At 53.4% G+C, this 14,091-nt stretch overlaps 2 protein-coding genes across 8 annotated transcripts in view; one reads left to right on the plus strand and one right to left on the minus strand.

Annotated features, from left to right (window-relative positions):
* Positions 1 to 431: 431 nt before the first annotated feature.
* Positions 432 to 6,909, plus strand: LOC309605726 (mas-related G-protein coupled receptor member B2-like). The gene is given in 2 exon segments (XM_082341898.1): positions 432 to 5,576; positions 5,578 to 6,909. Coding segments are annotated over 2 exon segments (948 nt in total). The 5' UTR covers positions 432 to 5,075; the 3' UTR covers positions 6,025 to 6,909.
* Positions 6,910 to 9,827: 2,918 nt separating this feature from the next.
* Positions 9,828 to 14,091, minus strand: part of NADSYN1 (NAD synthetase 1) — a 36,123-nt gene continuing 31,859 nt past the window's right edge. For 4 of the 7 annotated variants that reach the window (XM_082341873.1, XM_082341871.1, XM_082341874.1 and 1 more), the window contains 5 exons: positions 12,946 to 13,077; positions 12,498 to 12,567; positions 12,063 to 12,191; positions 11,261 to 11,437; positions 9,828 to 10,063 (listed from right to left, as the gene is read on the minus strand). In XM_082341873.1, the coding sequence (XP_082197999.1) occupies positions 10,013 to 10,063; positions 11,261 to 11,437; positions 12,063 to 12,191; positions 12,498 to 12,567; positions 12,946 to 13,077 (559 nt within the window). In that variant the 3' untranslated portion in view covers positions 9,828 to 10,012. Of the gene's footprint in view, positions 10,064 to 11,260; positions 11,438 to 12,060; positions 12,192 to 12,497; positions 12,568 to 12,898; positions 13,078 to 14,091 lie in introns of those variants that run through there. The other 3 variants (XM_082341875.1, XR_014231515.1, XR_014231516.1) reach the window with 3 other exon arrangements.

The following is a 14,091-nucleotide window of genomic DNA, read 5'->3' on the forward strand; positions in this document are numbered from 1 at the left end:
GCCTATGACCAGGAGGAAACATGCATTCATTTCTCTTTTCTCATTGGGTTTCTCTAATTATTGATCCTGGAAGGCATGAGCCTGAAAAGACCACACCAGTTCCTCATCACTGGAAAAGTATCTCATGCAACTGAAAGTAAAACTAAACATAGTGGGGAAAAAATCCTTCTGGTGGGAATTTGGAAGGTGTGATAAACGATTTCTGGATCTGTTTATCCCTGGGAAGCTTAGGGGCCTGAGCTGGACCATGGTGACTCCACAACAGAGGGTGTGATTTGAGACTTTCTTTTTTTTTTAAATAAATTTATTTATTTACTATTTATTTATTTATTTTTGGCTGCGTTGGGTCTTCGTTGCTGTGCACGGGCTTTCTCTAGTTGTGGCGAGCGGGAAGCTACTCTTCGTTGTGGTGAGCGGGCGTCTCATTGTGGTGGCTTCTCTTGTTGCAGAGCGTGGGCTCTAGGCATGCGGGCTTCAGTAGTTGTGGCTCGTGGGCTCAGTAGTTGTGGCTCGCGGGCTCTAGAGCACAGGCTCAGTAGTTGTGGCACATGGGCTCAGTTGCTCCACAGCATGTGGGATCTTCCCAGACCAGGGCTCGAGCCCGTGTCCCCTGCATTGGCAGGCTGATTCTTAACCACTGCGCCACCAGGGAAGTCCCTGATTGGAGACTTTCATCATTTATTTCTGACCTTCTACAGGGGGCTTGGCCAGAGCTATCCTGTCTCTCCATCCTCATCATTCTGCTGTCTCTCCCCAAGGGCTGGAGGTCATCCTGTCCACAATTAGACGTGGTTTCTGGAAAGAACATGGCTCAGGTCTTGAGGTGGAATATGTTCAGCGGTTCCCACCCAACCTCACTGATGCCTCCCTGGAAGCATTGATCTAGAAGCAGGAGTGCTTAGTGTCTAGGATGTCTGTGTGGTGGGTGAATGCAGGGGAGACATGAGAGGTTGAGACTTTGAAAGAGATGAAAGGACAGAGCATCTGGGAAGGTCAGGATGTGAGCTGAGGAGGAAGATCCCGAACAGGATGGCCCTGGAGGGACATTCTACCAGGCATGACCCTTGCATAATGCTTAGCCACCAAAATATACCAGCTAGTTCAAAGTCTCAAACATCACCAAGATGATGGATGCCAGGTGTTACGGGTGTGTTCTAGTGCACCGCAAATGTGCAATTGAGGCTTGTTTCAGAGAAAAAGTCACAGGAAGAGAGTGATTCTGAGAACATCGAGGTAGAAGCTGAATGTGAGGATGAGGCAACACAGGAGGAAATGCAGAAGACACACACGTGATCTTGAGATATTCTCCTGAGATGACGCTTGGACTCCGATTGGCCAGTGACCCCACACAGGAAATAACAAGGGACCCTGAACCAACTTGATAACACTCAGAGCTCCACTCTCCTCAGGAGCTCCTGAGGGTGGCTCGGTGGTCCAAGGACAGAGATGATGTCTCCATGATCAGACATCTAGAGAAGGTCCTTCCTACCCTCGCAGACCACTTCCTGGACTGGACCAGCATCAAAGGTAAGATGGAGTTGTCCACCTCCTACTCCTTTACTGCATTTCCCCCAGGGCGTTAAGCTTGTGTCTGGTCTGGAGCCCAGAGCATCTGTGGCTTCTCAGGTTCCTCTTGCCTACTGTCTCCACCACGTCTTCCTTGACCCGCCATTGCTTTGTAGTTCATCCAACCTCTGTCTCCCTGCCCACTGGGCATCAGTCTGATGTCTCGATGGGAAATATCGATGCCTAGGTCATGCCTTTCTGGAAAATTCTCCAGTGGGGTTCCCCCCATTTTAGCCACCTCTTGTTTGCTTTCTTCCCTGCCTACCCTACCCCACCCCAGCATTCTCATCCAATTACTTTATGGAGGGACTTATGCCATTTTTGCATTAGGACTACATGGCGTGGAGAGACAAGTACCTTAAACCAGGAAAGTCTGCAGTGGAACAGCTACCGAAGCCAGCAGTCACAGGGATCCTTATAGAAGCAGCCTAGGACCAAGGGCGAGCCTACCACAGCAAAGATGGCCTTGGTGTCCTGACCATCCTTCAGATCAAAGCAACTAACCAGCCCCAGGGAGCAGGTTCCTTCTGAAGACAGTGCCCCAGGATATTTTGGTGAGCAAAGTAAACGTTATTCTTGATGACATCAATCTCATAGTGATCTATCCTCCATTTCGTTAGAATATTGTTACTAGTGCATTATGGATCTACAATCTAAAACCCTCTAAAGTACGCTAAATCCTTCATGCTACTAATGTATTTCATTAATTCAAACTTCCAAGGAATTGCTACTGTACTACTGATCCCCCTCTGCTTCTGTTACTTTATTTTATTTTCACCATGCCACACAGTGTGTGGGATCTTAGTTCCCCGATCAGGGATGGAACCTGCACCCCTGCATTGGAAGCACAGAGTCTTAACCATTGGACCACCAGGGAAGTCCCCCCCGCCCCGCTACTTCTGAGTCTTGCTCTTAGCTCCTCAGACAACACTCTCTGTTGTTTTCTTCCTCTGTACCCTCTCCTCTTCTGTGTGCTTCTGATGGTCCTCCTTCATCTACGCATTGGATGTAAATAGATGGTACATCTTCCCCAGCCCGCCCCTTTCCTCCCTGCAATGTCATCCTCTTCAGTGGCTTCAGCTATCACTTACATCAATGATGTTTGCTAAATCCACACCTCCAGACCACAGTTCTCTTCCAAAATCCTGACTGTCTGGACATCTTCACCTGGGTGTTCCACAAACAAGCCCAAATCAACATAAGTTAAAATGAATTACTTATCTTTTACACAATTCCTTCCTCGAAATGTGCTTTAAAAAACGAAAAAAAATTTTTTTTTAAATTTCTTTTATTGAAGTATCATTGATTTACAATGTTGCATTAGTTTCTGGTGTACAGCAAAGTGATTCAGTTATACATATGTATATATATTCTTTTTCAGATTCTTTTCCATTATAGGTTATTACAAGATTAACAACCTATAATTATTAATCTTGGATAATTAGTTCCCTGGATATAGTTCCCTATGCTATACAGTAGGTCCTTGTTGTTTATCTATTTTTTATACAGTAGCGTGCATCTACTATATATAGTACAAAGACCGAGTACATCACACAAAGGCACTCGTTAATTAGTGGGAGGGGCAGGAATCCAACCCAAACAGCCTGACCCCAGAGTGCACCTGATGCCCTCCAGTGATTTCACATTTCATATCTAGGGGACTGGGTTTTGTGTGGCAATGTAATTTGTAGGAATAAGGAAGAGCAGTGGAGAGCACACGTTTGGGGGGTGGTGTTATACGTGGTGTTATTAGTCGGCAGTTTGATGAGCAAGTCAGGGCTGAAGAGAGACGGAGGCTGAAGAGGTGTGTTTGGGAACCGAGTGGTCCACAGAACGCCATGTGAATGGGTGAGATCAGATTCAAGGGCGTCGTTTAACTACAACAGAACAGAATACAGAGAAATGTGACCTGGAAAACGTCAGCAGCATCCAGGGGATGAGAAAAGGAGAAGAGCTGAATTGGTCTGAGTAAAAGATAAGGAGAAGCTGGCAACAAGGGATGAGAAAGGGAAGAAGCGTGAAACCCAAAGGGCAGAAAGGACCTCTTGGAACCTGAGCCCAACCACGGAATGAGCGACCTTATGTAACAGTTTCCTATGGCTGCTGTAGCAAATCACCACAAATTTATGACCCTACAATTATGGAGGTCCAAAACCCAAAATGGGTCTCACTGGGCTAAAATCAAGGTGTGGACAGGGCTACATTCCTTCCCAGGGCTTCAAGGGAGAAGCTGTTCCCTGGTCATTTTTCAACTTCTGGAGGGGCCTGCATCCTTGGCTGGTGGCCTCTACTGTACTCTTCAAAACCAACCATCACATCACCCCTCCCCTGCTTCCCGCTTCACATCTCCTTCTCTGACTCTCCTCCTCTGCCTCCTTTTTATAAGGACCCTTGTGATTACATGTGGGGCCCTCCTGAATGACCCAGGATAATCTGCCTATTTTAAGTTCAGCTGGTTAGCAGTCTTAATTCCATATGCCATCTTCATTGCCTCTCTCCTACCTCAATCGTCATAGACTCTGGGGATTAGGACATGGGTGTCTTTGAGAGGAGCCATCCTTCTGTCCCACAGCCACTGAGACATGAGAACCCACAGCCCTAGAAGCCCGCAGAGCACCTTCAGGCGGCTGACCAGCTTTTCGGAGTCATTAGTACAGGATGGTATTGAAGCAGATGGAGTAGATGAGATATCCTAGGGACTCAGGCACAGCTCGCCCTACAGATATCAGTGCATCTGGGCTGCCACCTGGTCCTAAGTAAGGAGGTAGACCAGATGCCTCCACCCACCTTTACATCATCGACGTCCTCTCCCCTGTATCCCAAACTGCTCTTCAGGTCCTAACCATACTAAGAGGTCTACCCTGAGTGCACAAGCTCCCCCAAGACTCTGGACCTTCTTCAAGTGGTTTCTCTGCATTGGGTATCATCTTTCTTGGTAACGTCTACCATGTCTTCAAGGGTCAACTCCCCCCTGAGTACTAGAGCTCCAGTCGCACCGTCCTGTAAGTGGTTGTTCCCCTGGTTTCCTTGGGGGCAGAAACCAGGTCTCCCCAACTTCCCCCACCCTGTGTTCTGCTCAGCGCCTAAGCTGGAGGGGACATCCGGCAAATCAGTTTGTTGAGTACAGAGATGAATGAATGAGCTGTACTGATGCCCAAGGGGCCCAGCTCAAGAGGATGAAGCTGAACTCTTATCTCATCCTCTAGGGAGAGACGAGAACCACAGTAACGACCTGTACTTGGTTCATTTGTGGCCAGGCTTGGGGGTGGGAAATAGAAGGAAAGGGAAGAGAAAGAGACAACTGAGGGAAGAAGGGGGGCAAGGAGGGAAGGAGGAGGAGAGAGAAGAGAAGAGAGAGACAGGGAGAGTGGGGAGGAGCAAGAGCCCACCTTACTTGCCTGAGGTTCTGTATTTCCGTCTCTGACTCCCCCCACCCCACCCCCAGGAGTGCCGGGAATCAGGGATCAGAGGAACCCAGCAGAGTCCTGCTGAGCTCGGATCTCCTCACCATGGACCAGTACCGCAAGACACGCAATCGTTCCAGCATTGACGCCACAGCGCTGGCTCCAAGATCAGAGAACACTGACCACATGATCTTCCGGTCCATCACTGTGGTTGTGGCCCTTTGTGGGTTGGTGGGAAATGGAATAGTAATCTGGTTTGTCCATCTGTCCGCCAAGAAAAATGCCTTCTTCATCAACAGCCTCAATCTGGCCGTCGAGGATTTCATGAACCTTTGTTTCCAGACTGTATTCTCTGTCTGCCAAATCCTGAAGCTTTTCCTTCACTATTCCTTTCACCTGCATGACACCTTTATGGTCCTGAGGTTCTTCTTCTACTTCACTGGCCTGGGCATCATGACTGCCATCAGCTTCCAGCACTGTCTGTCCTCCTTCTTCCCTATTTGGTATCGGTGTCATTGCCCCAAGCACCTGTCAGGCAACGTGAGCGCCCTGCTCTGGATTCTGATCTTTTCGGTTAATACACTGAGAGGTCATGCCTGTGGTCAGTTTATTCATCCCAAGGACAAAGTTCGGTCCCGCACTTACGACCGCCACCACCGTGTGGGTCCTCCTCCCGTTCTCCATCCTGGGCTTGTCCAGCCTGCTGTTGCTCTTCCGAGTCCAGGCGAGCTCCCAGCAACACTGGCCCAGAAAGCTCTACCTGGTCCTTCTGCTGTCGGTCCTGGGCTTCTTTCTCTTCGGCCTGCCCCTCTGCATCGTCAGCTGCCTCGTAGCTGACATGAAACGTCACACTCTCAGCGACGTCTGCATCCACCTGTCCTGCACCAACAGCACCGCTAACCTTGCTATTGACTTCTTCATTGGGGGCCTTCAGAGACAGCGGCTGAGGGAGCCCCTCAAGGTGGTCCTCCAAAGGGCCCTGGGTGAGGAAACAGAGGATGGTGAGGATGGGAAGGCGCCCCTGACTGGCAAGGTGGAGACGGTGGACCTCTGAAGGATGGGGGGCTCCAAGTGGATCCGTGTCCCTGGGGCACGGTCCCTACCATCTCCTGGTGATAACCATGGCTCGCTGCCAGCGGGACGGAGCTCCCCAAGTCAGCACCCCCAAATAGTTCCCTTCCCAGCCTCCTCTTTGTGAAAAATGAGAACGAATAGCCAGAAGCAGAATTTTTTGTGTGTATGTATATGAAACCAAATGCACACATTTGAGCCTTTTGAAATCTGTTAAATTAACCTTCAGAAAGTTTGTGAAGTCACACTCACCAACCTCAGAAATTCGATTTTAACCTCTGACTTACTGTTAAAATTCTGCTCATTTTCAGTTTTGGATAACAAACGCTGCTAAATTCCTTTCAGATGTAGGCTGGTCCTTGGAAATGACGCACCCTTGTCCTTCGCCCATTTTTCCGGCATGTTCTAGGATCTAAATACAGTGTTTTATTTTTTTTCTTCCTTGATTTTTAATGGATTGACCTCGTGGGATGTACTATCTCTCTCAAAACTCTCTCCTTTTGTCTTTAGAATTCCAGAGAAACAAAGATTTGTCGACCAATGCTGTCTGGGGGCGGGGTGGGCAACGTCCAGTTGGGTGCGGGTTTGGCTGCGTCAGTAGCTCATGCTGCAGTGACACTCAGGTCTCCGTGTGGTCCCCCAGGCTGCTTTGATTGTTGAGTGAAATGTTTCAGCCAAAGCTTGTACGACCGCCCAACCGAGAGGACGGTGCTGGTGAGTCTTTGCTCTCAGGAGCGACCCCAGGAGATTCCGAGTAAGCTCTGGGTTTGACATGAGGCTTCACTGCCCTCTCCAGGAGCTGGGGTGGGCGGGCTTGTCTATGTTCGGGTCTCAGAAAAGAGCCAGGACCCCACACGACGAGCTGGAGCTGCAGACAGGAACCCATAGCTCCTCATTAGCCAAGCTCTGGTGACTTCTAACTGGGGGGACCCTACCTTATACCTGGATGACCAGCGGCCCGGGTCCTGGGGTCCCTGAGTGCAGGAGGCCCTTGCAGGACAATGTTCAGGACGCTGCCACTGACCCCACGACTGGCCGTCCTCAGTGTCCCCGCCCCCTCCATCTCCCTTCCCTGGAGCAGAAACCCCCCACCCCACTCCCAGCACACGTGGTGCAGGAGCCGCGGCCTCAGGAGGGCATGCGTGGCTGGGGAGGGGGGTGGCAGAGAGGAGGATGTCTCCTCCCCAGGGTGTCAGCAAGGTGCACGTCCCCCCGGGGGACACCCGTGGGGTGCCGACACCTGCACCGAGGGGCCTGGCCGTCACCCTGGGTGACAGCCATCCCAGAAGGTGACAGCAGTGTGTGAGCTGTCACCCCTCAGCTGCAGAACCCACGGCCACCTCCTCTTGAGCTCATCCGTGACCCCGCCCACGAGGGCCAAACGCTGGGATGAGACCCACAGGGTCAGGGAGGGCTGCCCGCACGGGATGCACCCATCCACTCGCCGGCCGTCCGCAAAACTGTCCTCAAGTTAGGGAAATACTCATCAGCGTACCTGGGCCACATTGGCTCGAAGAATAGCTTTTACTGCTGTTTTGTTTTCTTTCCAGATTCTCCCCAAGGTGAAGGACTGAATTCTCCTTGAAGCGTAAACTTTTCCTTTGTTTTAGGAGAAACACCTTCACGGGGGTCTCAGTACGTACGTGAAGGCTGCTGTAACAAAATATTGATGCCACAGACCTGGTGACACATAAACAAAAGGGCACTGCTCACAGCTCTGGAGGCTGGAAGTCAAGACCAGGTGCGGGCAGGGTTGGGGAAGGGGCCTCTTCCGGGCTGGGCCGGAGACTTCTTGCTGGGTCCTCACGTGGCACAGGGGCCGGGGGCTGCCTGGGGTCTCTATTATAAGGACAGCGATCCCATTCGTGGGGCTCCACCCTCAGGCCCTCATGACCTCCCAGAGGCCACGCCCCCTGACACCATCGCATGGGGGTTTAGGATTTCCCATATGAATTCTGGGGGGATGTGAACATTCAGACCGTAGCATTGGGATTTGGCTCCACAAGGCCAAGAGTCTCTTCTGGAAGACAAGTTGGAGATGGTAAGCAGGATGTGGCTTCGCATCGTGGTGTAAAAGGTTGTCTTTACGTCGAGTGACTTTACCTCACAGAAAAGTGGCCCTCGGTGGGGTGAGGGAGAAGGGGTTATTCTGTCCCCGAGCCTGCGGGAGGGGCTCTGGATTCCAGGGGTGGGAGATACAAAGATGGCGGCAGCCTTCGGGGAAAGAGGGCAGTGTGCCCTTGTTCCCTTCCCTCTGCCCAAGCCTGGAGTCTTATTAATACGTCCCTGGGTGTTGCTGTCACTGTGGGAAGTTGAGGAACGTTCTGTGCATGTGCTTTGCAGGCCCAGGGCCTGCGGTAGCATTGCCAAGAAACGTGGACTTAGATCCAAGGAGCCATCGTCCAGAGCCTGGGCCCGGGCCAGGGCCTGAGGGTGTGTGCAGTGGCCGTTCCTGTTTGGAGAACTCACCATCTATTTTTCCTAATTCTGATAACACCCTGTGGTCCTCTTTGGAGGACCTCGGGGCAGTAGCTAACTGGTTCAGAAATGGGCATATGACCCAACTGAGCTAACCCAGGGCCTGTACTGAAGAAACGGGGAAGGCACATGTGCTAATCTCCTGCTGGATCTGAACTTGGGAGTTTGCAAGACTGGAGTCACAAGAGGAAGCCAGCACACAGAGACAGGGTCAGGGGAAGAGAGAAACAAGTTCCAATGACATGGCACAAACCCTGGGTCCAGCCAGGCCTGAAGCTGTCACTCCCCCGGACTGCTCAGCATGTCAATCAATAAATTCCTTTCCTTGTTCACCAGGTTCTTTTCTTGGGTAAGGCTTTTGGTAACACACACGCGGAAAGTCCAAGCTGATGCAGTTTGTAAATATTCCTGGGGATCCTTAGGAATTCCTGGTGTTCCAGCAGAATGGGGGCTGAGCTGTGTTACTCGGGCCCAAGGCGGGACCTTCCGCAAGGTCCGCAACCAGAGCCCAGCTCTCTCCTCCCGCCCACACTGGCATCGTCCCACTTAACCTGGGTGCTGACCCAGGACGGTGAGACCGAAATGGGAGGAGGAGGCTGGCAAGGATGGCAGGCAGCTGGCCCCCCAGGGGGGTCTTTCCTTAGGGCAGCACATGGCGGGGGCAGGGATGGTGACCGCACAGCCTGCCTCGAGAGCACGTGAAGCCTTCCCTGGCGGCACAGGATGGAGGCAAATCTACATCCCTGCAGGTTTAGGTCCTCGGAATGACAATGACGGTGACCAGGAAACAGAAATCAGGGAAATGGGCCAGTTTATAGTGAGAAGAGTCATACACAAGGACAGAGGAAGAAAAGGAGAAAGGGCTGCTTTGCAAAACTACAAAGATTGCAAGGGTGGGTGATGGGTGGGGACAGTCATTCTAGAACCACCCTCCACCCCCCAGGGCCTCCTCCATCCCCGCCTGGAAAATCCTCCTTCGGCTCAGGTGACACTCAGGAGATGCTGCACAAGGGCCAGAGGGGCTGGGGAAAGCGCTCGCTTCAAGAAGAGGGCTTATATATAGTAGTTTGTGTATGTCCATCCCAATACCTGCTGTACAGCACAGGGAACGCTACTCAGACTCTGTAATGCCCTCTATGGGAAAAGACTCTAAAAGAGAGCGGATATATGTATACGTATAGCTGATTCACTTTGCCGTACAGCAGAAACTAACACAACATTGTAAATCAACTATACGCCAATAAAAATTAATTTAAAAATTAATTTTTTAAATTAATTTTTTAATTTAAAAAAAAGAGAAGAAGAGGGTTTAAAATCGCATCCTCTTGTATTTCAGCCTTTTTTAAAGAAACCAGACTGAAAAGATCCCTCTCCTCGAAACATGTCGGACGGGGCTTGTGGACACGCCAGCCGTTCCCGCTCACAGCCACCAGCAAGGCAGACGTGCAACGCGCATCCTCGCGGGAGGGGAGCCCTCTGTGCAGGACCCGGGCTCAGTCCACGCCGTCCAGGTCCTGACGCTGTCTTCTCTCCAGCTGGAGAACCTAGAAGAGAGGATGCAGCGTCACCACGAGGACCTGAACGGCTAGGCCGTCACAATGCACCGATTCACCCGAAAGAGGGTCGCGGTCACGGGACTGAAAAAGCAGGTCCTCCGACAGCATCTTCAGTGATGAGATGTGGGTGGATCCGGAGTCCGGAAGGATGTGCCTTGGCCCGGGCACGGGGGTCACTGCTGGGCTAGAAGACTCCAGGTGAGTTCCATCTTTACCCACATGTGTTTTTCTCCATTTGAGGGTCTCTGCACACCCTCTGAGCCCCAGGCCTGAGGTGAGGGAACCCACTGCTGAGTGTGTACTGGTGGAAGCGAGGCCCCACGGCTGACTAATACTTGGCGGGGGGAGAAGGCTGTGCTGTGCACCACGGGGTGTTCTAGAGGCATCCCTGGACTCTGCCCACTATATGTGGCAGCAGAGCCCCCACCCCAGGTATGAGAACCAAAAATGTCTCCAGACATCGCCTGACGGCCCCTGCATGAGGGCCACGGTCACGGCCGTGCGGTGTTGCTTGCGTCCCATCTCAGTTTGCCCATCGTCTCCTCATGGCTGCTCCCCGCTCCCCACGGCTAGCGCCGGCCGCTGCGCTCATTCTATTACAAGTTCATCACTAAAGGGATATTGCCTATAAGCTTAAATTACACATAATGGCCCATCTCTGGGAACCCTGCCTCCCAGGTCATGAAGATTAAGCTAAAATACCTTTGTTTAGCTCACAGGAAACATCCCGACCAGGCCCACCTATGAAAGGCTGCAGGGAGGGAGAAAAAAACACATCCCCTCCGGAGCCAGGACATGTTTGACTGTAGTCCCTCCCCTTTTAGTATCAAAGAAGCCTGAATTCTCAGGCAAGATGGTTCTACTATTAGGTAATTAGGGGAAAAGAGGAAAAACAGACGGTTTAGAAGATGTGAAGCCAGTTGGATAGCCTAGTAGTGTAGAAATCACGGTGACTGGTACCACACTTGACACAGTGTCGTAGCCCCTAATTTTAGCATCCTCAGCACAGCCAAAAATAGCTCATGCTCTGATTGACTTGAAACCTACTTGAAACCTTTGCAGAAAGAAGGACGCTAAAAAATGCCACCGTACATATTAAAAAGCTTCTCAGTCCTCAATGGAAATGAGCTGATATTCCCTCAACAGACGTTTAACAGGGAGAAAAACCATTTTTGCCTGATTTACCTGAGTTTCTATGCAGCGGAACTGCCAAGGCCAGCGGGTGTTGTACAGAAACGGCCGCAGGTCGAACCTGTTGTCGTCTGGGCTGTAGCTCTCGGCGTGATACGCGGGGGTCAGTGTGGTCATTTTGTGTCTATTCATGGAATACTTTGAGAAAAACCGCTTCACTTTGTCGGCCACCTGGGAGGCGAGGGATGCACAGGGCCTGATGCTGGCAAAGCCGGAAGGACCCCAGGCTGGTGTTCCCGGCAGCACCGCCCTGGGCTGTGCCAGCTGACAGCACCCGCCCCCTGCAACGCGGCTGCCTTTGAACCCCCCGAAGGCAGGAGTGGACCGGTGCCACTGCTCGGGCTGGGGAAGCGGGATGAGCTTTGAGGACGTGGGCTCCTGACTCCAGCACCCCGGAAGCTGCATCAGGAGACCTGGTCAGGGGTCCCGGGAAGATGTATCTCATGAGGCTTCCAGGCCGTTCTGCGGGGACCACTCCGTCTGTGGGCTTCAGCCCTAAGGAGCCTGACAACTCGCAGAAAAGCAGCGCTATTCCAACCTCAGAGTCTGCCCTCTGCCCCCCAAAGAGGAGGAGGAGCTAGCTGGTTAGGATGGGGTCCAGCCCCACTCAGACGGACTCAGCCAGGGCAGAAGGAAGGCCCGGGCTGCTGAGAGCCGGAAACTGGGCCGTAGCTCCTTAGACAGAGCGAGTGTTCTCATTTTAAGGTCACACCGCGGCCACCTGCTCCTATGAGTCAAATCCACCCACCAGGTGACCTTACCTGCCGACCCCCTGAGGACACTGCACATGGCTTACCTGTCTGGGGGTGCAGACGTCCTTCCACATGTAGAGGAGTTTGCAGAACATGCTGTAGGGCCCCATCTTGGCGATCTTCCGGAGCCTCCCGTAGACCGACAGCTCCGCGTAGGTCACTCCCATGTCTTCCTGGGGACAAAAGAGATGCGTCTCATGAGTGACAGCAAGTCAGCGCTGGGGGACAGGTTAAAGCTTCTGCTGGAGATGGAATCGAGGCCTCCCACCCCACTCGCCTCATCACCTCCCTCCCGGCCCCAACCTTGAGGGACCTGAATTGAACACTGAAGGCCAGCAGTGCATGACGCTGAGCCCGGGGCTCCCAGGCCGGGAACCCAGCGATGGAGCATGGCTTGTTGGGGCAGAAAGGAGGCCAGGAAGGAACCCAGCAGCAGGGAGGTGGGGGAAGAAGCACAGTGACAAAGCCACCGCCGTTACCTCGTCAGTCTGGGACACCCGTCCATGGGCCAAGGGCTCCAGCTCGGCAGTGGCCGGCGCTACCAGGATGCTGTGGCCAAGACACACAGAGGTCAGTGACAACACCTGCGTGTTAACTCAACAGATGCCATGAAAGCACCAGGCGCGCTCAGCCCGAAGACGGAGGCATACACAGACCTCCCGGCCTTACGACGGCGGGAGAAGGGTGGCGAGGGGGAGAGGGAAGCAGCGGCTGCCTGACCTGGCCAGAGCCAGGGCAGCACCGACGGGAAGGAAGGGGGGGCCTGGTCCCGGGACCCCAAGTGCCCCTGCAGGGCAGGACTCTTTCCATCAGGAGATGGGAGCTACGGAAGGTGGCTGAGGGGGGCGAGGGGGGCCCGGGGCTGTGCTGAGACGCATACCCGGTGGCTCAGGGGCCACAGCTGAGGCCTCGTGGGCGCACACGCACCTCTGCAGGGCGGGAAGCTCGAAGCGCTCCATGCAGAGCTGGACGAAGGCTCTCAGGTCCGTCTTGCTGATCCCGCCTATGGGGTTGACGTCTGCGCTGGAGCAGTCGTACTTGGTCAGGTAGCCGAGGAGGCTGCAGCAGGAGAAAGAACACGCAGTGTCCACGCAGCAGATCCGAGGGGCTGCAGATTCCACGAACCTGGGGGCCTGGCCATCCAGCCCCTGGGCATCCGAAGACTCGCTTCTTCCAGGGCCCTGGGGCCAGAGCTTGGCAGATCAAGGGTCTTGGAGAAGCCTGATGTGCTGGGGCAGATTGGGGAAGGGGCAGAGGCTATGGACAGCCGAGGAGGAGTATCCAGCAAGCCAGACGAGGCGTCTGGGCCGGGAAGCAGCTTGGGGACTGAGCAGCAGCCTGGAAGCGGCCCGTCTGGGAGGGGAGGGCTGGGGCCAGTGGAGCGGGGAGCTGAGGGGCGGAGGTCCTTGAGAGGGAGGGGCAGGACCTCAGTGCACACAGACGCCGAGCCAACAGAAGCAGGGTCACCTCCCCACTGCTAGACACCTCCTGTGGTGGGCAGAGTGGCCCCCAGAGTGCCCACATCCTAATACCCGGAACCTGTATACATACACATACAGGGAGAAAGGAACTCCGCAGATGAGATGAGGCTGAGGACCCTGGGATGGGTGATCACCCTGGATTATGGGGTGGGCCCTAAATGCAATCACAAGGGTCCTTAAACGTGGAAGAGAGAACTGGTGGGAGGGGGGCGTCAGTCAGTGGGAGCTGTGGCCACAGGAAAGGCACAGAGAATCTGCACCATTGGCTCTGCAGACAGAGGAAGGGGCCACACGCCAAAGGACGCAGGCGCCCCTAGGAGCTGGAAAAGGCGAGAAACAGCTTCTCTCCTGGAGCCTCCAGAAGGAACCGGCCCTGTGCCACCTTGACTTTGGCCCAGTGAGATCCGTGTTGAACCCCTATCCTACCGAACTGTAAGATAATTCATTTGCGTCTTGAAGCCACCGACTTTGTGCCCACTTGTCACCTCAACCCCACGACACTCACCCCTTCGATGCGTCCGTCCCTCTCCACCCCACCACCACCGCTACCATATTCTCGCTGGACCACTGGATGACCGCAGCTCTCCACCCG

The sequence above is a fragment of the Balaenoptera borealis genome, assembly GCF_965194805.1.
Source record: "Balaenoptera borealis genome assembly, chromosome: 11".
Taxonomy (NCBI): Eukaryota; Metazoa; Chordata; class Mammalia; order Artiodactyla; family Balaenopteridae; genus Balaenoptera; species Balaenoptera borealis.